Source organism: Haemaphysalis longicornis, unplaced genomic scaffold (genome assembly GCF_048455015.1).
Source record: "Haemaphysalis longicornis isolate Haplotype H1 unplaced genomic scaffold, Haemaphysalis longicornis Haplotype H1 scaffold_8, whole genome shotgun sequence".
NCBI lineage: Eukaryota > Metazoa > Arthropoda > Arachnida > Ixodida > Ixodidae > Haemaphysalis > Haemaphysalis longicornis.
Genome location: NW_027526445.1, coordinates 117,103,749 through 117,124,834, shown reverse-complemented (window position 1 = coordinate 117,124,834; position 21,086 = coordinate 117,103,749). Strand labels below are relative to the sequence as shown.

Here is a 21,086-nt window from a genome sequence, read left to right as displayed (position 1 = left end):
TTTTCATCTAAGTGATTAAAAGTAATGCAAGACTACAAAACTACGCTGGCGAAATAGGCTAAAATTGAAGAACCATCTGCGATTGGAGCGCCACGTGTACGGTCGCATGAAGCAACAGTGTCCCGATTGACCTCACAAGTGAGCCTTTCTTTCCACGTGTCGACAAATAGCGCACATCAATGACGACTGTCAACGATCTACAATATTAGGCATTGTTTCACTGTCCAGCATATGCAGTCGTCAAAACTTAAGCGAACGTCATCCTTTTAGAAGCAGGATCAGCCATACTATGTTGCTCTTCTCAGATATTTCTTTAGGCCCGGCATGTTTTATAACTTTTGCAATAAGTCGATGGCAGCAACGCCACTGTCACTATTGTCACAAGTGAGCAAGCTGAGCGGGTTCAAACGACTTTCAAGGTGACGTAAGGTTGAAATACAGGTGAAATACATTCATAAGATTGCCCTGTTCTAGCAACAGCCATGCTATTTTTTCGCTAATCCCAAGCAGTTAAGCTAAATAATAAAAAAGAACGCTGCAGCTTGCACTAGTGGTACAAGGCTGGAGAAACAGCAGAGCTGGTGGCACCTCTCCCTTCGTCGGAGACCCGGCTGTTGCACTTCACATTTATTTCCGAACTTGCCACTAAACGTTCTCAATCACTTGCAAGCCCCGGTCGTCTCGTTCGTAGGCCTTCACATGTTTCCCCAAGTGAACCGCGTTAGCACGCGCCACAACATGCGACCGAGTCCAAAGCCAACGGCCGTACTACGAACACAAAGGAAATGTTGTGCGCCCGGAATCCTTCGACCCGGTAGACCACGCCTTTATGTTCATGCTATTCCGTCTACGTGGGATAGGTGGCGAAATGGTGGAGTGGATAATAATCTGCCACACCGAAATCACTACCAGCATCATCATGAACAGGGGGGGGACCCCATCTGCGTTGGAAGGTCGGTCAGGCAGGGCTGCCCCATGTCCCTGATTCTCTTCGCATTGTTTAAAAACCTCTTTGCAGGACGGCAATGGCGTCACAGCCAATCAAAGGCTTATTTCTCGGTGACGAAGAGGTAGATGTCTTGGCCTATGCGGACGATTTTTCGTTTGAGTGCTTATCAAGGGAGCTGGCAAAAGAGGTCGTTGCACTATAGCTGAATCATTTTGTCGGTTCTCGGGGGCCCAGCTCAATCCTTTGAAGTCAGAGGGAGCATGGCTAGGCGAATGGCTCACCAAACTACAACAACTCTAAGAAAATCGATGGAGGGAGGCCATCACCCGCTACCTTGGGGTGAACTGGACAATGGCAGAGCCATCGACCCCGGTGGCAGATGAACTGGCAGCTGCCGGATGGAAATTGGAACCCTGAAGAGCGCGACACATTGCCCTCTTCTCGAGGGCACATGTCTGCAACGCTGTGGTATATTCAGCCATCTTGTACCGGGCCGAGTCTCTACCATTGACGCAGGCTCAGTGGCCAAGTGTCACCAGTTGTTCGCGGTATTCCTCTGCCGGTCCTTGTATGAGCCCATGCGCCGCACCAACATTCTCTGGAGTGGGGAAGCCGCAGACCCACTGTATTGTTAACGTGGAGTTTAAACTGACTGTTCAGCGATTTATGTTCTTCCGTGATCATCGCGACAGTTTCCTGGAAGCGGCAATCTAAGATACAGGCCTTACACCTCACCTCTTGGGTCGCAACAACAGCAGAGCTTGCACATGGTGCCGGTGTTACGCGCTTTTACAGAGAAATGGCGAGGGCGGTGGCCCTTCCGCAGGGACTTTTCTCCTGGGAGCACCTGCGCGCAGTGAAACCAAAGAAGCTGTACTGTAATGGAACATATCCTCAGCACCGACTTACCGCCTGCCTTCCCTTGGTCAGCTGAACAGTGACGCCCTGTGGCGTGTACGGAAGCTCCATATCCCGACTGGCACGAAGTATTTTTTCTTTCTCTTGCAGAAAGGGGTGCTTTCTACTAAGGTAAGACAGGCGGAGCGGGGTTTCGTTCTGCTGGGAGAGGCCAACTGCCTGCTGTGTGGAAGGCGGGAGATGCCCGAGCATTTTTTTTTTTTTTTTGTGGAGTGCAACACGGCGTTATATTTCTGGGACGAGCTACAGTGCTCCTTTGACACGCACTGGCAGCTCACCTGGAGGAACTTGAGGTTCTTGGAAGCGTACTCGGAGTGCCCGCTCGTGCACTTTCCTTGCGCGTGATCCCAAAATCACGCTTTGCGATTGATTGTGGGGTTTAACGTGCCAACGCAACACAGGCGATGAGGCGCGCCGTAGTGGAGGGCTCCGGATTCATTTTGACCACCTGGGGATCTTTAACGTGCGCGGTAATCTCGTACAAACGGGCATTCTTGCTTTTCGCCTCCATCAGAAAAGCGACCGCCGCTGCCGGGAATCGAACCCGCGACCTCGTGCTCAGAGCGCAACGCCTTAGCCACTGAGCAACCGTGGCGGGTAAAATCACGCTTTGCGGCTCACGCCAACTGTTTTGGTGGGGAATTCTGGGTACTTCACGATGTTTTTGTAGTAGTAGTAGAAAACGTTTATGGGAGCAAAAGGAAAAGGAGAAAGGGTGGTGGTGAAACGCCCCTAGTCCAGGATGTCTCTTGACGGGGGCGACTCAATGGCCCGAGAAACAAGGCCGCCTGGCGGGCCAAGTTCCGGCTGGTCAGCTGAGCCTACCACTTTTCCGGGGGGGGGATGATGGATTAGGAGACTGGGGACAGAAGTATAAGAGGTGGAATGTGGTGAGGTATGGTGCCGCAGTGTTGAGATTGACGGGATATATAGTGGGTGCGATTTCGGGGAGAGCGACGTGATCGTAGAAGTTACTGGTTCGAAAGCGGCGGTAGATTATGGCTTGCTAGTTGGTTAGGGTGGTGTGTGGAGGGGGTAGACACGGGGGGTAAGCGTTGATTGAGACAGGAGGGCGTTCGTGCAGGGTGGTGGGATTCCCGGGAGTGCAGAGTTCGGCCTGCAGCCCCGTAGGCCGGGCGGCCGAGTGTCCGGGAGTCGTGCACCCGACGAGACCTGCATCACAATCATCTAGATGATTGTGATGGAGGTCTCGTCGGGTAGATGTTGGAGGAGAGACATGGCCTCGGGTGGGGCTGGACCTGCCTGGTATAGGCGGCATGCCTGCGGTAAGTCGGAGACTACAGTGACGTGGGGAGGCTTGGCATGGGTGGTGGCTGTGAAGGCGATGGCCAGAGCTTCTGCCGTATGTATTTTGTTAACGTGCGTGGAGATTAGGCCGGTGTGTGTGAGGGTGGCCAAAGTTGTGCATCGAGTGCAGGAGTCATAGGCGACGTCAGTGTAACGGACCTGGGGTCATCCACGGCTTCATGATGAGGCGGCGGTTCCATGCTTCCCGACGGCCTTGATTGAAGGTGGGGTACATATGGCGTGGTATGGGGGAAATATGGATGTGAAGGTAGTTGGGAGACGTTGTGGACGCTCTTGATTTGGTGGCGTAGGGTAGCCGAACGTATGGAGAACGGCATGGTCAGTTGGCGTGAAAGTGCGGCTTTGATGTTGGAAGATTCTCTGAGCTTCCATGGGTTCTCCAAGGACGTTGTGTAGTCCCAAGTTGAGCAGTTTGTCCGTTTGTAAATGGGGAGGCAAAGGGCCGTTTTGTAGTCTCCATGAATGCGGGATTCTATTTTGGCGCTTTCGTATGGTCGAAGGTTTATGTATGGTGTGGCGTAGGAGATTTTGCTAATCAGGAGAGCTGGACCAGGCGACTGATTTCCTATTCTATGAGGCCGTGAAGTCGGCCTCACAGGATCGCAAAAGCTCACGCGTTCTATGAAATTCACAGATCTAAGGCTTAGGTTTAAAAAATGGAAATATGTCCTCAATGTAGCACATTTCAAGACATGTGTTTCGTCTTGTTTTTAGATAAGTTATTTGGGCTCTTGTGCAGTTCGGTGGAGCTGCGAGAAAAAAAAAATGTTGCGTCAAGGTCTTGTAACATTCCTTAATTCGAAGTTTCAGTGTTCGTGAGGTTTTAACACTATGAGCAATTCCGGGCAGTTTAATTTGGCACTCACTGGAATAAAGGAATTATAGAGCAGTGTCCTCACGGTGGACTGCCAATATTGGGCCCCGAAGGGCGCTAGGCACTGATGCCAGTTTTATTTGCTGGGAATCATGAGAAGACACAGGGTTGATCGCTATTCTTCAGATCTTTATACAAATGTATGCGAGTAGACCACGCTTATGGACGTTTCTTATTAGGTGGTTTCTTTCGGCCGATGCTTTCTTCTCGCACCCTCACGTCGAGCTTTTCCGCCTTCAAGTCCTTCAAGACTCCAGAGGCGGTGTACTGAACCTCATCTTCGCCAGTCACTTCCAACTCGGGCAGGTACCTCGCCATGTCCGTGATTGAATAGATGCGCTGATGCTGGCCGTTGTGAGTTCCCCTAAATTGAACGACGAACTTTCCACGCACAGTCACCTTGACGGTCCAGGGAATGTGCTGCGTTGTGATGAAAAATCGTGGTTAATGTTTCTTCTGAAGAATTGGCAAGAACACAGGCTGCGATAGTACACGCTATTCATAATAAACACCTAAAGGTACGCACAAGCTTCCTGAATGAGCTCCTCAAGTTATTGAGGACCGGATGGCCTGACAGTGTTCTTTTTTTAAAGGCCATTTTCTTTCATGGGCTACTTAAACGCGAACATTTTAGTATGTCAATATTTTAAGCAAAAATACAGAAAGGGTTTGAGCTGGAGGCCTTCTCTCGTGCCTCGAAACATTAACAAAAGGTCCCAACAGATGACCCGGCAGCAGTGCGAACGCGGGAAATTTGAATTGAATTTAGCAAGCCTTCATTCTGTTTATCACGAGAGGATCGAGGCAGGAGGGGACCAGCGTGATATGTGGACGGGGGAGAGAAGAGAGACAGTTACCCGGCAGGGGAGGCCGAGGACTGTCGTTCTTTCCGCGACATTTGCAGCGAAGCGAGCATATATGATACCAATTTTTGATAGGGAAGGTCACGAATCCTCTCCTCATTCTGCCGGATAGCACATCATTGTCCTTTCTGAGGAAATTGACCGTGCTGCAATTGCCTAAGAAAGGCAGTTATCTGATGTCCCTGTCTCCCTCGAGGAAGGGCGTTCCGCTTGCGTCCCGCGTTCCATACCACATTACGGTGAAGGGATAACTGTATGACTGCTACTACATCGCGTGATGATCGCGCACATCATTCTGAGTTTCCAGGTTATTTGATTTCGGAAATCATTGCAGCGTTTCAACGGAGAACCGACATTGTATGAGACTCGAGATGGCGCGCATTAGCCGCTGTAGAGTCGTCTTTTATTGTTCAGAGTAATATTATTTTGCTTATACAAAAATGGCATGAGCTATTACACCAGTGAAGCTTTTTTTCCAGAAGAAGCACTTCAGCACCTGTTAGGTGCTGAGAAAAGCCAGAAATGCCACCTCAGCATCTGCTAGCGGAATGGAATAATGGCTCACGCACGTTTTCCCTGCTTTTACAAATCTGGTAAACTTCTGTGATTTACCGCGTGCGCTGGTTTTTGTGCCTCATCACAACCACTGACTGACTGATTGGTTGATTGTAGGGTTTAACGCGCCGGCGCTACGCAGGCGATGAGGCGCGCCGAATTAATTCTGACCACCTGCAAGGGATCGTTAACGTGCGCCCAAATCTGGAACATGCGGTCGTTTCCGCTTTTCGCCTCCATCAGAAGAGCGGCAGCCGCAGGTCGGTATGGAATCCGCAGTGTTCTTGGGCTCAGCTGCAAAAACAACTACTGACTGTACGATGTGCTGTTGGGCTAGTTGGTGCATTATGTATCACGAAACTTGCGCTGAATAGACATAAACAGACGAAGGAAGACGGACGATGCGCAACTCACAAACATGCAGCAGTTGTGAGTTGCGCATCGTCCGTCTTCCTTCGTCTGTTTATGTCTATTCAGCGCAAGTTTCGTGATACAAAACTACTGACTGGTTGAACTAAGGAGCGCAGCAGCGCTCTCACAGTGGCTGGACAGGTGCGAGGACGGTACGTTCTTCGGAGACCCGGCCCGTTCTCTTATGGCACGTGCACACTACATAGCGTCCAACTTTCCCTGCAACCCTACCGACGGCCGCCAGCGGTGTCGCGCCGCAGCCTTCACCCGCACCGCGGCGCGATGCCTCGGACGGCCGTCGGCAGGGCGGCACGGAGAGATGGACGCTATGTAGTGTGCACGTAGCTTAAGACACTGCAGTGCGACAGCACTTCAGTAGGTTTCCCCGCAGTTCGCCGTGACGTACCGTTTCCGTAGTCGTGACGATCCACCGAACGTTGACTCTCGTTTTTGGCGGTATGGTGACGTTCAGAGAAAGCGAAACCTGCTGTGTGGTGCTGCTGACTTCGGTTTTGACCTTGTGGATGATCACTTCAATGCCCCAACCGGCGCTTACCTGAAAATATTTAACAGAGATGGTGTTTATATGGGCGTTTCAATGGGCAAACCAGATCGCCATGTTCGAGTAACGGAAAAGAGAATTTATTAAGACATGTATCAGGACGCAGCGACTAGTAATAACAGCGCTGTCCTAGAAACAGGAAAGTATCCGATTGGTTCATAAGCCACCCGGCCATTCAAATCAAAGCTAAGGAGGCGGGGGGCAGTGTAGGTGGAAGGGGACGGCTACAAGGGCCAACAAAAACAAATTACCACAAAGTTCAACTTCATAAAGAGTTTGAGGAAAGTGTTCAGAGATATACCTTAAAGGGACCCCGCAACACTTTCGATAAGCGCTTTCACTCTTTCCTGCGTGTCTGGAACCACTGCGAAAGCTATAGTTATCGCCAGCACGGAGCGGCACTACGTGATTTGCCGCACCGGTACGCCTTCCATTTCTGCTTCGTTTTTGTGGCTTTTTTTTTAAGTTGTTATCGAAAAGCATTAATTGCTGCTACTGAAGAAAAACCGGCCAACAGGCGCTATATGGCCTTAGTGACGTAATTCGAGCCGTCGAAGAACGTCTTGACCGGGAAAGAGACGAAAAACTTTTGAGCAAGTTCACAAGTTCCCTGATGGGCATAGAGCAGCAATTTTTAGCTAAAGTACTTTGCGAGCACCTAATCTAAGTGCTGGGTGTGTTGGGTGACTACGTTCTGCAAGCATTTAAGATTTAAAAAAAAAATTGAAAAAAGTGTTGCAGTGTCCCTATAAGAACACTTCGGTACGGTTTTATAAAGGGGCCCAAGGTCGTGTTCCTATCCACAAACAGACCGTGTCGTCGCAGGTTACAGGAAGAACTTCACCCGTAATAACGGTGTCTATCGAAACAGGCCATAAACAACTTTTCCAACTACTAGTACGGGTGGCAAGTGAATACATGTTGGTATTGCTCAGCTAAAAAAAAAAAAAACCATTAACACATTTGATGCGCAGCACATGCGCATGACGGCAGCATGCACCGGTCTTCTAACTGTAAGTTGGAATTTCAACGGCTGTTATGAAATCAAATTTAAATCGCCCCGTGTAAGCTAAAAAAAACTTCACTCTAAATGAATATCAGCTGTGGGGGATTCTTCCTTCGGCAGGGTATACCCAACTCAATAAAATTTCCGAATGGTCCATCACCTTGAGAAATCCTGGGATGCCACCCTCGATGGTAGTGGTCGAATTGCTCTCGAAACCGTGGAAAGTCTCCAGGATGCTGCTTTTGGTGACCTGCTTCGTTTCCGAAATCTCCATCGTCGACGCCTGTCTGTGATTATTTTCGAACGAGTTCTCGTACAGAGTCGCGACCTTCGCTGTGTCCATTTGTACAGCAGGCTCGCCCAACTCCATGTTGCCCATCACGACCGAAAGTTGGTACCTGCGCGTTTAATAATCAGATTGATTATTGTCGCATCATTTACACAGAGGGTTAAGGCGTTCGCTCATGCTATCAAGAACGGTAAAGTGAAGCGAATTCGTGGTTAGCCCCATTAGGGTGAGCGGGTAGGTTTGTTCCTGTACGAGTTTCTATACCGCAGGCTTTCAACCTTAAACGTAGTTGCCTGCCGTACATGCAGCAGTTGTAGGACAGACGTCCGGATGACGAGTAGGCATACTCAGCAATGTCCCTTTTGTCGACCCATCGGAACGTCTAATTACGTTGTCGACCCATCGGAACGTCTAATATCAAGTAATGAGTGCCGATTTACAATGTTACACTACAACGCTGGACAAGCTCATACGACTTGAGTTGTGGTCTGAGATTTGCATCATGTAACTTTTTTCGTGTAACTTGATGTAGCTTTTCCCGAATCAAGTCATTGTACAATCTCTTAATCGGGAAGCAAGATGCGCGCTGTTCGGTCTGGTGCAAGGTAAGACTCCGGCACAAATTTAATGTGTTAACCAACATACAGTTATATACAGTTAAGCCTGGATGTAACTAACCTCAATGTAACGAATTCCTGGGTTTAACGAAATTTTTCAATTTCTCATTGGCAGCTCCATGATTGAAATCCGTGTGTTTGCGACCTCTCTAGATATATAAACTAATGCGTTGCGACGGTTAATCTTGATGTAACGAATTCGCTACGCTGATGAGCCATTGTTTTTTGCACTTTGTCTGAAAAATCAGCTGGAGAAGTGTACTTATTTAACGACCTTCGCCCGCACCGCAAGCGTCCGCGCGTTTCCAGTGTGAGTGCGGTGCCGGTAAGGTGCTAGGCCTGTCCGTCGGCGTGTGGTCGCGCGTCTCCACTGCCATATGTGGTGTCTGTTCGCCGTTGATGAGTTCTGCTGCCAGAAAACGAGATGTTTTGTCTTTTCTAGACAAGCTCTCAATTTTAAATGCCGTCTCCGCCGGGGAGAAAGAATGTCGTCGCCACCTGGTACGTACAGTATCCCAGCTAGCACACTCTCAACAATTTTGAGTGCGGCAAAGAAGAGCATCAAGTTCGCTAAATGCGCCCTTTCAGCATGAGTTTGGTGCTTGAGACGGGTAAGGGCACCGAAAAGTATCAAAAGGCAAAAACCATACTTAAGTTACGCATCTGAATACGGGAATAAGTGACCTTCCGTCTTTGGAGTGCCGGGTAGTGACTAAGGCCGTGGGAAAGCAGCAGGCGCAAATCACGCAGTTTTTCACCGTGAAATGAATACTTTAATGGTGAGCTCACCATAACTGATGCCTAGCATTTTGCTGCCGTTTCTGTTTCATTCACGAGAGCTTTTAACTCAGAACCTGTTGTAACGAAAACCTGCGTGTAACGAAAAATTGCGGATTTTCGTCAACTTCGTTATATCCATGTTTAACTGTAGGAATTTAGCGACGAGCTAGAACCAGCATGAATCGCGCAGCTCGCCATCGCTAGTTGAATTGTGGGAGGCAGTCGAGGGTTTCCGCTAAAACGACATGAGAAATCCCGAAAAACCTATATCCGTGTCGTGAAAAGCAGTTCGCAGACCTTAAATTTTCTTTTCAAAAACTTCATTCAACTAAACATTACTCACATTGGTCGCAATAGAATGTGCGCGGAGGTTGCACGAATTATTCTTTTTGTTTGATTAAGTCAGCCAAGCAGGAGTCAGCATCCGTGAATGTTACGCCAGCCAGAGACGACAAAAAGGAGCGGTCTGTGTCAGGTGGCCGGAGACCGAATGGAGAGGGCGCTTAAAATGCAGTCCAAGAGCGTTCATGCGTACTTCGTTCAGGCTATACCATCCTCTGGGTGGCATAAGTCTGAATGCCATCCTGTGATCGCCAGCGTTGTTATCAAACAGGGGCCAGGGCACTCTGGTGGCGATGTGTGCCTTATGAGGGGATCGGTCAGGAACCTGATTTGACCTAACAAAAACTAGTGCTATGGTAACATTTTCGTTCACAAGCATGTCTCAGTGTCAAAAACTTGATCCCGAGGCTTGATGGCCCATGGACCATGGTTATGTGGCTTCAGAATGGCTCGGATCGGAGGCGGAGGAGGAGAAGGAGTAACGTTTTATTCAAAACTGGGTCTAGGGGAGAGGGGTGGTGGAGAATGCGATGCCCTCCGCGACCTGGGCGCCCGGTCACGCTGCCCGGTTGGACCTCGGATCGGAACGGCGGAGCGGTGGGCGCAGTTGATACTGCGCGCTTAGCAGGGATTGATCAATATACGTCTTGCCTGTTCAAATCCACTCACATGTGTTTCCCCTCAGCAGAAAGCAGCCTGGACGTGCACAAGAGGCACGCAACAGAACTTCCTTACCCTCTGTTTGTCCTGTGTTTTAGGTTCTTCGTGTGGTTGTACCAGAGGTCGAACCAATCCAGGATATAATGGTTCTGCGATGCCATCTCTTTTGCGAATAGCTCAGCGTCAGCGTCCAACCTGAATATTTCCCTCTGTCCTGTAGGGCAGTATGAATGTAGGTTAGGTATACATGAAACATGGGGGGGGGGGGAAGGGGGGGGAGCGCGTTATAAGTTTTGTTCTTGGCCGCTAAACCTTCCCGGGGTTAGTCATCCCTAGCTTTTCGCACATAATTGGCGTCACACTTAATGTCCCGCGAATGTGACTTTCGGTTAAAACTTGAGCCAACGTTTATCCTCTGTTTCCCTTATTGTGACACGTTACAAGAACATTTAAGGCTGAATATCTTATAGCGCGAAAGCAGTGGGAGGTTTATTCACGAGAAATCCGTGCGCGTACTGAGAGCATAGTACACACACTTATCACGCATACCCACAAAGGTATATCAAACAACGCGTCATGAAATTGCTAACCCAATCAATCAATCAATCAATCAATCAATCAATCAATCAATCAATCAATCAATCAATCAATCAATCAATCAATTAATCAATTTGCACGCTAGCACTGAGAAGGTAGAACCCGGCGTTGCATACCCATTCACGAACACATTACCGCAGATATGTGCTAGCAACACTTTGTCAGTAGGGACTTATGCCTAGTCCGATGCTCACACGAAGATTCATCTTCACCCGCTTAATGATGTAGATGAATCAAATGCGGCCTGCCTGCGCACATAGACAAGTCTGCTTCAGATCGTCATGTTCTTTTGTTGTTGTTGTTCTAACTTTAAGGTATCATCTTTCTCGACTTTTTCGACACTTATGGCATCCGAAACAAGATACTAATAAATAACAAAACAAGTGGGATATTTTTCTACCTCGTCCCCTTCCTCCCCCATTTTGGGGCAACGTGGCACGTCACAAATCTGTCGCGAGTGTGGTAGCTGATGAGTCCTTTATAATATATATTCTTATAAGTAAGTTATAAACCAATGCACACGATAACGACGTTTGTAAAAATGTCGAAATGATACCGACATTTATAAAAACGCATGGTTAAATCCACTCTCTCCTCGTAAGTCTGCCATTCAAGGAAGACTTTGCTCGAGTAGAATAGGGGCGCTGCAAGGAACTCCTCCCTCGTGGAATATAGAAATTTTGGAGAATATGGGACACTGAGTAGCAGTTCCCAAACAAGGCCAAACATTTCAGCGTTGTCATTAATTTCCGCACTCAAAAACGTTTTTTTTTTTCGTTGTAAAGTTCAGGCTTCAGAATATTGCTTCAAAGTCACTATGGAGGTTCGACGATGATTACCAGAACGAAAGTACATAGAAGAAAGAAATTTTGCTAGACACCGTACCTTGTTTTCCTTTTCATTAATCTGCCGGACGGGCGCGTTGTATTGCCATCCGGCCAGTCTCCGTATGTTTGAAACTTTCAGAGGAGTACAAAAGCACTGTTTTTAGGAGTGCAAACTCCTAAAAACAATGCTTTCATGTCTCAACGAGTGTTTATGATTGGTTTGGAGCAATGTACCATGTGTCTCGCTGGTTTGCTCGCATGTCTCACTTCCTTGTACCTTTCATTCATAGAGTTAATCCAAGCAGTAGCCATTGAACAAAAGCCTCATTTCGTTGGGCAAAGTATATTCTGCTTAGGGCGCTCGGCATAAGGTAGAAAAAAATACAAGACGATATACTCGTGCGCCGTTTTCATCCCAGGCAGCGACGACGTTGGATAACAGTTGCGTGGACGGGCTCCGTACGCGTTGACGCACGAATCAAAATGTTCGGATGCCCAACGATGGGGTTCCATACCAGGGTTGGACACTAACTCTCGTAACTTTTTCTACTTCACACACGTGGCACATCACCGGGATGCGCAACATGTAGCGCGAGCCACGCGCTCCGTTCATATTCGAACGTATCGTGATTGTACGTGGCACGTCAAAGGTTCACTGCTTTTATGTGTATGGGTCTATTTATTTATTTCTTCCGGGAATTCATTTTCTAGTTTGATGCCTATTATGTGTAGCGTTTATGTTTTTCTTGGAGCTGTCGATTATGCTACCGTGTTAAAATGGAAGTGAAACCACTTTGCACATTTGTTTCTAAAGTCTAACGGAACACAGGAGTATAAATTAGTCCTGGTTTCAAGAGATATTAAAGCTTGTGCTGAATAAAAATGTGCGCTTAGATCAAGTTTTTCGTTTGAAGCTGGTCTCCAAACTGCAATACGTTCACGACAGAATTTTAATTTTCACACATTAGGTCTTTGACAGAGCAGTAGCTTTTATCATCCCTCATAAAAATGTTTACCGACATTTAATAAACTTGTTATAGAGATTGCTCAAAAGAATCCTATAAACATTTTGTCAACATTTTATAGAATATTTCTATTGAGTTTCCATTACAAATTGGCCACCGCGCTTTAATTAAAAGTCTATAGAGCGAAGTCAATAGACCTTATCGCTTTTGAATATAGTTTCTTATGAGTTTCTCATAGGGTTTTTATAAAAAAGTTTCAATAAGCTTTCTATGCAATTCTTACCGAGTATAGTCGCAACAGCCTGTTGCGTGTGAGTCAGGTTTGAATATATTTTCTGACGAATTTTTATTAAATTTATGGCAAAATGTTTAAATAAAATTGTTATTGAGTATATCATAACATCCTGTTGCGTGTGAATAAACTTTAAATAAACTTTTTGATGAGTTTTTATTAAATTTGCCTGAACTGACTTTCTTAAAATTCTTATTGAGTATCGTCGTAACATCCTGTTGTGAGTGAGTCCGCTTTGAGTACAGTTTCTGACGGGTTTCTATTAAATTTATCTCAATTATATTTCTGTAAAATTCCTATTGTGCCCAGTCATCACAACCTTTTGCATATGAGCTAAGTCTGAATAGAATTTCTGATGAGTTTTTATTAAATTTATCTCTATTAGCTTTCTATAAAGTTCTCATTGAGTATAGGCGTAATATCCTGTTGCCTGTGAGTCAGGTTTTCTGGCAAGTTCTAACAGAGGAGCTTTGTAGGAGCTCGGACTCTCCGGCGGTGATGTCCGTCACCCCGGGCACCACAGCGCCCAAGTGCTCTCAAGACGAAGTGATGGTACGTCTATCTCGCGAGCTCTGTTGATGCGGGGGGGGGGCAGGCGGCGCAATAGCACCCCACATATATGCACGGATAAAAACTACCAGACCTCCGTGGGTGGGCTATAGAAACGCAATACAGAGTCTATTGAAACTCAACATGATGAAGGCAACAAGGTGCTTGCTGCGTGTTCGTAATAAGATGTTTATTGCCTGTCTAATGACCGCAGTCCACACATAAGGAGTTCGATCGACCCCAGAGAAAGGCAATATAAAGTCTTTTAAAACTCAATATAGTGAAGGCAACAAAATGCATGTTGCATTTTTGCAATAGAATGTTTATTGATTTTACATTGGCCGCAGTGTTTAGGAAAGGAGATTTGGTTCACTCTATAGAAACGCAATATGAAGTGTATTAAAACTCAATGTATTGAAGGCAACAAAATGTAGGTTGACTTTGTGCAATAAAAAGTTTGTTGACTTTCTAACGAGCACAGTCTATAAGCGATGAGTTTTAATTGACTTTTTATTGGCTCTATAGAAACACAATAGGGGGTCTATTAAAACTCAACGTCCATTTTCACGAGGGATGGTTGGATGCATGATGCAATTTAACATCCAGTAAAGGTGTACTTGCGTTATGGTTGCCTCGATTTGCTTTATCAAGAACAGTCCAACAGCGATGATTTATACCTTCAACCTCCAAATGCGTGCACCTCTCTTTTGGTTTGACTTCCATTGTTGACTTACGTGTGGAATGGTTCCGCGCATGCAGCACTATATTCACTTACTTGATAACGATGACGCCTTCACCTGCAGGAAAACAAAGTATATGTGTACATTTCCCTGCCATATTGAATCTGTATCGTACAATACACAAACAGATAAAACGGATGCTTTTATGGTAACAGCTGCGAACGCGAGGGGTTATTGCTGGCACGAGGGTGGCTGCAAAAGCGGACCTTCACAACTGTGCCCGGTTAACAGAACGCCTGTGTTATCTGCAGTCTTTTTCACTGTCAGCTTGCGTGCCATGCCCTTCCCGTTTTAGCATTCTGAAGACTTTAGGATTCCCTTGGCATTCCCCCCTGCCCATGAGATGTAGGGTATGTCGGGGCTCACCCAGGCCTGTGGTGCCCGTGTGGTCAGGGAGAAAGACGCCTACATAATTAATGCGGGTTTATCAATGTGGCGAGACGAGTTGGCCCGTCATGATGCAGTAGGAGACGTTGTCGAAAGATTCCCTGACGCCCAAATTCAGTACAGCTCTAGTTTGGACCGTCAGCCCATAGGGCCACCGATGACATCCTCCTTAAACTAATACCGGGTGTAAGCGGTATACCAGAAGAGGGTGTCCGGCAAGAGTTGGGTAACCTCAAGGTATACGATTCAAATATGGGAAAAACCACACTTCTCGAAAAGTTTCCCTACACAACAGCTAAGCGAGAAGGGCCTTAGGTTGTTGAATGAAAAGGGCTTTCCCGGTTGATGAATAAGTGTTAGCTGTACCTGCGTGTTTTTACTGCCGCTCCTTGAGGGTGTATTATTAGCACAGTAAGATGGGCGATAGCCTCGTTGATCGCGTGGACGTCATGAAGGGGACGACAAAACGATATAACCACTCTATAACCGAGACCAGCAAGTTCATATTTGGTCCCTTGATGCCAGATTGGGTACCTCCCTCTAAAGAATACCTGATCTGCATAAAGCGCACTATTTTTGGCACGCATCCACGCTGTAAGGTAATCCCGTATTTCAGTAGTAGTAGTAGTAGTAGTAGTAGTAGTAGTAGTAGTAGTAGTAGCAGCAGTAGTATGTGTGTGTTTATGGCGCAAGAGCAGCCAAGGTCAAAGAGCGCCACGATCGTATTTAGTGGTCCTTCGCTGTCATTTTAGTGTCTCAAATGCACATGGTATGAGTATGATACTACAGTTGAACCTCGTTATAACGAACACTGATATAGCGAATAATCGGCTATAGCGAACTAAATACGTACTTTGGTAACAATGGTTGGTCACGCTTTCTTTAAGTGCAACTTATTCTTTTATAACGAAACGGAAACCGTGAGAGCCGCGCGCGACATTGGATATAACGAAGAAATATTTCACCAGGAGTCTGAGAAGCTACTTGAAAAATACCCGTCGTCCGAAACTGCAGAAGTAGAAAAGGCCCCTTTGTTCGTGGACACTGTGGAGAACTTCATCCTGCTCATAACTGTGAGTATCCACCAGACGAAGATCATATACTTCAACAAATAAATGAAGACGCAGGCCTGTTTTGTCGAGGGAACTTTGTTCTGTTGCAACTTCACACACTCATGTTCCCGTTCGTTGAGGTTGAAAGGCAACAAAGGGAAAGGTAAGGGTTACCTTGTTTATAGTGGATTCGAGGCCTCAAAAAATATATTTTTGTAGCAAGTATTTTTGCGCGAGCCAGATTTTCGATTTGCTAGAGCCAATTTTTACCTGTACTGTTACAACGAATATCGTATTATATAACGAACTAATTTACTGTCCCGGTACTATTTACAAGGTTCGACTGTATTACTAAAAGAGCTCAATATGTGAGTGTAACGGGCCCTGATTGAAAAATATGAAGATGGTCATAATGGTGGATGAAGGTGATCATGATGGGTGCATAACCCCCGGTACCCCCTTAATGCTGAGAGATCCGAAAGTTACAAGTGGTACGAGATGAGATTGTAAAAATTGACTTCAGCGAGATATGCTAAAAGACATTTGTTCGTGGCCGTCTGTTCGTCTCTTAAAAACAAATCCCGTATTTCAGCTTTACCAAAATACGCTAGAGTGACAAATACATTCCGCCATCAATGTAAATTCAACGAATAAGAGCAAAGGGAAAACGACTCGACTCCGGCATGTGGCCTGCGCTGCAGCACTGCGCTGCGCCGCACTGCGACAGACAGAACGTCATGCTTGCATTGCATGATAGCCCAGCGCAGGCCGAGCTTACGAGTCAAATCGTATGCTACACATCCTCCAATGCTGAAATTTTCTTGTTGGCTGCATGAATTGGTCAGTCTAACGCATTGTGGGGAAGCTGAATCACAGGACTGTTCATGGTGCTTGTTCGCGGTGGCCAGATACCCAGTCAAGTTGCTATAATGCAGCTTTTTTCCGGTCATCGTTTCTTTTTTCACCTTTTGTACTTTTGGCGAAAAAAACAACAACTAAAAGTGAACTGAAACAAAGGGCTTTGGAGTGAGTTCACTTATCGCGCTGACGGTTAGCTGTGGTGTGTCGGATAAGCGGTATACTCTCAGACACACGTGGCATGTTATCCTGCCTCAGCGATGCACTTCAGGTAAAGCACACAAAATAGCCGGGAGTGTCTTAAACCACAGCGGGGAACACCTGTATCTGACACCGGTATGGCTCTTCCAACGTCGTTTGCAACATGAAAACGGTAGCATAGAGTGCATGCCCCCTCGAATGAGTTGTCGCGGGGTGTTCAGTTTTGAATTCGAGCAACATTTATCGGCCTGGTCTGCTCGGGTTTGGGAAGCGCGCCAAGACCATTTCATAGTCATTTGAAGGCCACTAAAAGCCCAGCAGTGGTTTTCAAGTGGCCTTGTATAAGATGTGCAGACAGGCCTAGGTGACATTAAAGTGACATTAAAGTGACCTAGGTGACATTCTAGGTGACACTAAAGAAATGTTCTCATAAACGTTCCAAAAAGGCAGGTGCTGAGGTGTGGTAGGTGCATCCTTTAGGATTGCAGCAAAGATGGCGCGTCTGTCTTCCTAGTGACGCACTGTTGCCCAGGCAAAGAAAACAGCTGAGTGAACTGCGTAGATAGCTTCAGGTCTACCTTATTAGTTATTGCTATTGCTATTCATATTATTGAGCGGATGATGTCGACGCCCTTTGGTCGCTGAAGGATGGCAAAACTATAGCAAGCTTAAATCTCTACGGAGAGAACTTGCTTGCAGTAGCTGTCCTGTTAAAGAAAGTCTGTGAAAGGCCGTTGTGCAAATCTGGAATGCGCGGCACAAGAAAATAAACGGGTTGCCAGGTGATGTCAATAACTTTACGCTGTTACACGAGTCTGACAATAAAAGTTAGATATGATCACAGCCACCTTTGGCACCAACTGAAGCACGGTTGCAGCTATCGCTCCGCCTTTGGAAACCCATCAGACCCTTCATGACCATCTGACACCTCTGTGACACCTTCATTAGCCATTGGGTTGTCTATTTGTGTGTTATCCCGTTCCATTGAAAGTAGGGTTGTAAATTTAAACCAGCCGCGGATAACAGGACAAGGTCGGGTGGGCACGCTCGTTGAAACAGTATCCCTTTCGCTTGATGTCTGTAGACGCAACAATTTCGTGGCTGCATCTTTTAAACTGGACCAGGGGAGCCCATCTATGGTTTAAATTTTCGGTTAACTCATGGCCACAGCACCTGTGCTGTATGGTGCGCTACAGTCAAGAACTGCGCACCAGTGTGCACCGCGAATTCTTCGAAGGGCACCGACGTCTTAAATACACGGGGTGTTCTGATTTTCTTGGTAAAATAAACGGTTGTCTCTGATGGATGACCTACGAGTGAAAACCAACTTGGCCCGCCTTTCCGACAATGTTCGCCGTGTCGATATTGCAAACGCTCAGAAAGAATAACTATCATGGTTGTCATTTGGAAACAACAAAAGAAGCATTTTTCGCTGCCGCAATCTCAAGATTCCAGCCCTTGAAAAGATACCCATTGTTAAAAAGAGAAGGCTTTTCTTGGAACGCTTACCGATGATTTCTTGTACGTCTGACCCTCTCTTCTCCGCACGGTTCGGAGAAAAAATGGAAATAAACCATGAAAACTTAGAAGAGCCATGAAGACAAAATACAAGTTGGGTTTATTAGAAAGACTGCTTAGTCCCGATAACAATGATACCAATATCATCGCAATCTAGGAACAAGTAACGGAGATATGAAAGAAAACGTGTGAAGCAGTCGCGACCCCCTAGCGAATTTCCCGCAACTTTTCTATGACGTCACGGAACCTTGTTTGAGCGATTGGCAGCGGCCTAACTTACCTGTCACGACGACACATGACTGCACGTCTGTAATGGGGCCTCTAGTTTCATTTGACCGCATCACTTGAATGCTAACGTGCAGTTAACGCACTGAAAATTATGTTTCATTGGGCATCCTCGATTTACCAGTCCTGGACGGTCCGCGGGTAGCCCGAGGACTGCGTTCGGACTGGAAGCCCCATAGGAATACATGGGAAAATCGAGCGCCGGATCGCGTCTCGGGCAGTCCGCGGACGATCCGGGGATAATCGAGGAGGCCCATTGTTGGCCCGTATGACGTCATTCTTGTCATGACGTCACTGTGGCGCAAAATTTGAAGTTCTTAAATACTTCTTGCTTTTTTTTCGTTAAAAAACATCTTTTGTGGCTGCAATGGAGCTGAGTGAGGTACTGAATCCTAGTTCTTTCAAATTAAACGAAGTTGTTCAAATTAAAGACATATTAGTAGAAATTAAGAAGAAGAAATGGACGTGGGCAGGGCATGTAATGCGAAGGCAAGATAACCGCTGGTCATTAAGGGTAACAGAGTGGATCCCTAGAGAAGGCAAGCGCTGCAGGGGACGGCAGAAAGGTAGATGGGCAGATGAGATCAAGAAGTTTGCGGGGATAAATTGGTCCCAGTTGGCACAGGACCGAGGTAATTGGAGAATAATGGGAGAGGCCTTTGCCCTGCAGTGGGCGTAGATAGGCTGGTGATGATGTATTTTCTCTTCATGGCTCCTTTAAGTTATCCAAAAGTGATCAGCGCCTCTGAGATGTGAACACCGGGTATATGAGGGGCGCCGCGCTTCACGGCTGCGGTTTCACTGAGGCCACCCAATATTTTTAAACGTTCACTCAGGCCTCTTACTAATGAGCGGTTTTCCTTTAATATGCGTCGGGAATACAGGTTCATCGGCTGAAATAAAAGCATTGCAGTGAGGTCACCGGCCTCACACACCGTTCGCGCACACACGGAAGCGAATGACGGGCCACGCGGGCCGTCTCTGTCACACTTTACCAAAAGAAATTTAGTTATCGCATGAAACGAATAGCCTGTGCTTACGGAAACAAAAAGAAAACTGGTGTCATGCGTGCACATACAAGCATTGGTTTAGGGTAGCAGTTGCTTTTTTTGTATGTGTTGCTTCTCCCAGTGGCCCCGAAATCTGCAACACATTATAAAATACTAAAAACGAGTTGTTCGTCTTCGCTCTGTCCCGGGTTGTATATTCTATTGACCTAGCCTTCGTCGTTTCGCGCAGTGGTATAATGAGTCAGGGCCAACTAGACCAGTTCAGAGTACTCGTAAAGACATGATGAACTATTCTAGAGAGAGAGAAATTCTACCGTTCTTTAGGCTCTGTAACCGGTTGCAAAACGTGAATGGAAGATGTCTGACGATGGTTGCGTACGACTAAATGAATTCCATGTCTAAACACTGAGCAAACAAAATTATTACCACTCACCAGTGGAGTCATGATAACCCCTAGAAGGCACACGGTCGCAAGTTCTGTCACACACAGCGTTCTGAGTAGTCGCGCTTTGCCGCCAACGGACTCCACTATGCTACAAGCCAACTTGACGATTCTTCGCGGCATCTCGCGGACCGCCGTTTTACGTGCAGCACTTGTCGGTGGTCCCGTGTGGCCTCGCTTCGCACGCACATCCGCCATTGTTGTTCCTAGCTCCAATATAAAAAGGTGCAGTTTTGAAGGAGCATCTGTCACTCGAGCCACATATTTAAGGACTTCTCGCAACTATGTCGGCTTCCTGCCATTACGAGACTTTTTTTTCCCCTTTCGTAGCGTTTAGTGTTCCATTGGCTGCGTATATATCTCGGCCGGTGTTACTACTTATATCCGTTTTTTGTATTGCTTTGCGGCAACGTTTCTCGCGGGGCGGGGAAAATGATGTCATTGTTTTCTCGCATCTTCCAAATTTCTTTGCTTCCGTTCAATCACCTGCTGCAGAGGTAGGGGGTTACTGAGACAAAGTAGAGACAAGTGTTATCACGCAAATCCTTGCGTGTTTCTTTTTATTATTTATTTTTGGACCGTGCATCGTCATCTTTTGAGCGCCATCCATAGGCTTGTCGAGGGCACGTAATGGGCGTTGGCTTTTGTTTCTTGCGTGGGACTTACTTACCTTTTTGTTGTTTTGTTCGCGTAGGTTTTTATTTGAGGCGTCCGCGAACTCACCATTTCATACGGTGGCCTTCCCGGAATTTCGGTGATGCTGACAGCGCATACTTGTGCCCACCAGTTGGCTAAACTACCTGAAAAAGAAAAAAAAAGATTTCGCGCTGGCACTACGTGTATTCTAATGCCGATGAATCCCATTTTGATTCTGTTATCAGTCGCTACATATAAATACACAAGTCCCAATAAACCCACCAGAGTGTCACCTACGCAGTGGATTTCCAAGAAAAGCACTCGGTTTGAGGGTTCCGAAGTTTTATTTGGAAGCCATGTGATCACTATCTCCGTAACGTCGACAGACGCGGAGGAGTTCATTCAAAGCGGATGCAAGACAGGTTTGGCAGCTGTGTCGATTTTCAGGTGGCGACAATACGATGAATGGCCCGGGGCTATACGACGGGGACCTAGCACGACATATTTAGGGAGTAGCTCGCGTGACTGGGCCTGTATTTAGGAGAAAGGGTTTGGTATACACTTTTCCTCGC

At 46.8% G+C, this 21,086-nt stretch overlaps 2 protein-coding genes across 2 annotated transcripts in view; one reads left to right on the top strand and one right to left on the bottom strand.

Moving 5' to 3' along the window:
* Positions 1 to 21,086, top strand: part of LOC144149266 (inositol-trisphosphate 3-kinase A-like) — a 488,782-nt gene that overhangs the window by 218,956 nt on the left and 248,740 nt on the right. The gene's annotated exons all lie outside the window — the stretch shown is intronic.
* LOC144149583 (uncharacterized) lies at positions 4,219 to 20,016 on the bottom strand. The gene is made up of 6 exons (XM_077681221.1): positions 19,870 to 20,016; positions 14,161 to 14,182; positions 10,231 to 10,369; positions 7,628 to 7,865; positions 6,306 to 6,455; positions 4,219 to 4,490 (listed from the first exon to the last, which is right to left on the bottom strand). The coding sequence occupies exons 1-6, from the start codon at positions 19,999 to 20,001 to the stop codon at positions 4,230 to 4,232; spliced, it is 942 nt and encodes a 313-aa protein (XP_077537347.1). The 5' UTR covers positions 20,002 to 20,016; the 3' UTR covers positions 4,219 to 4,229.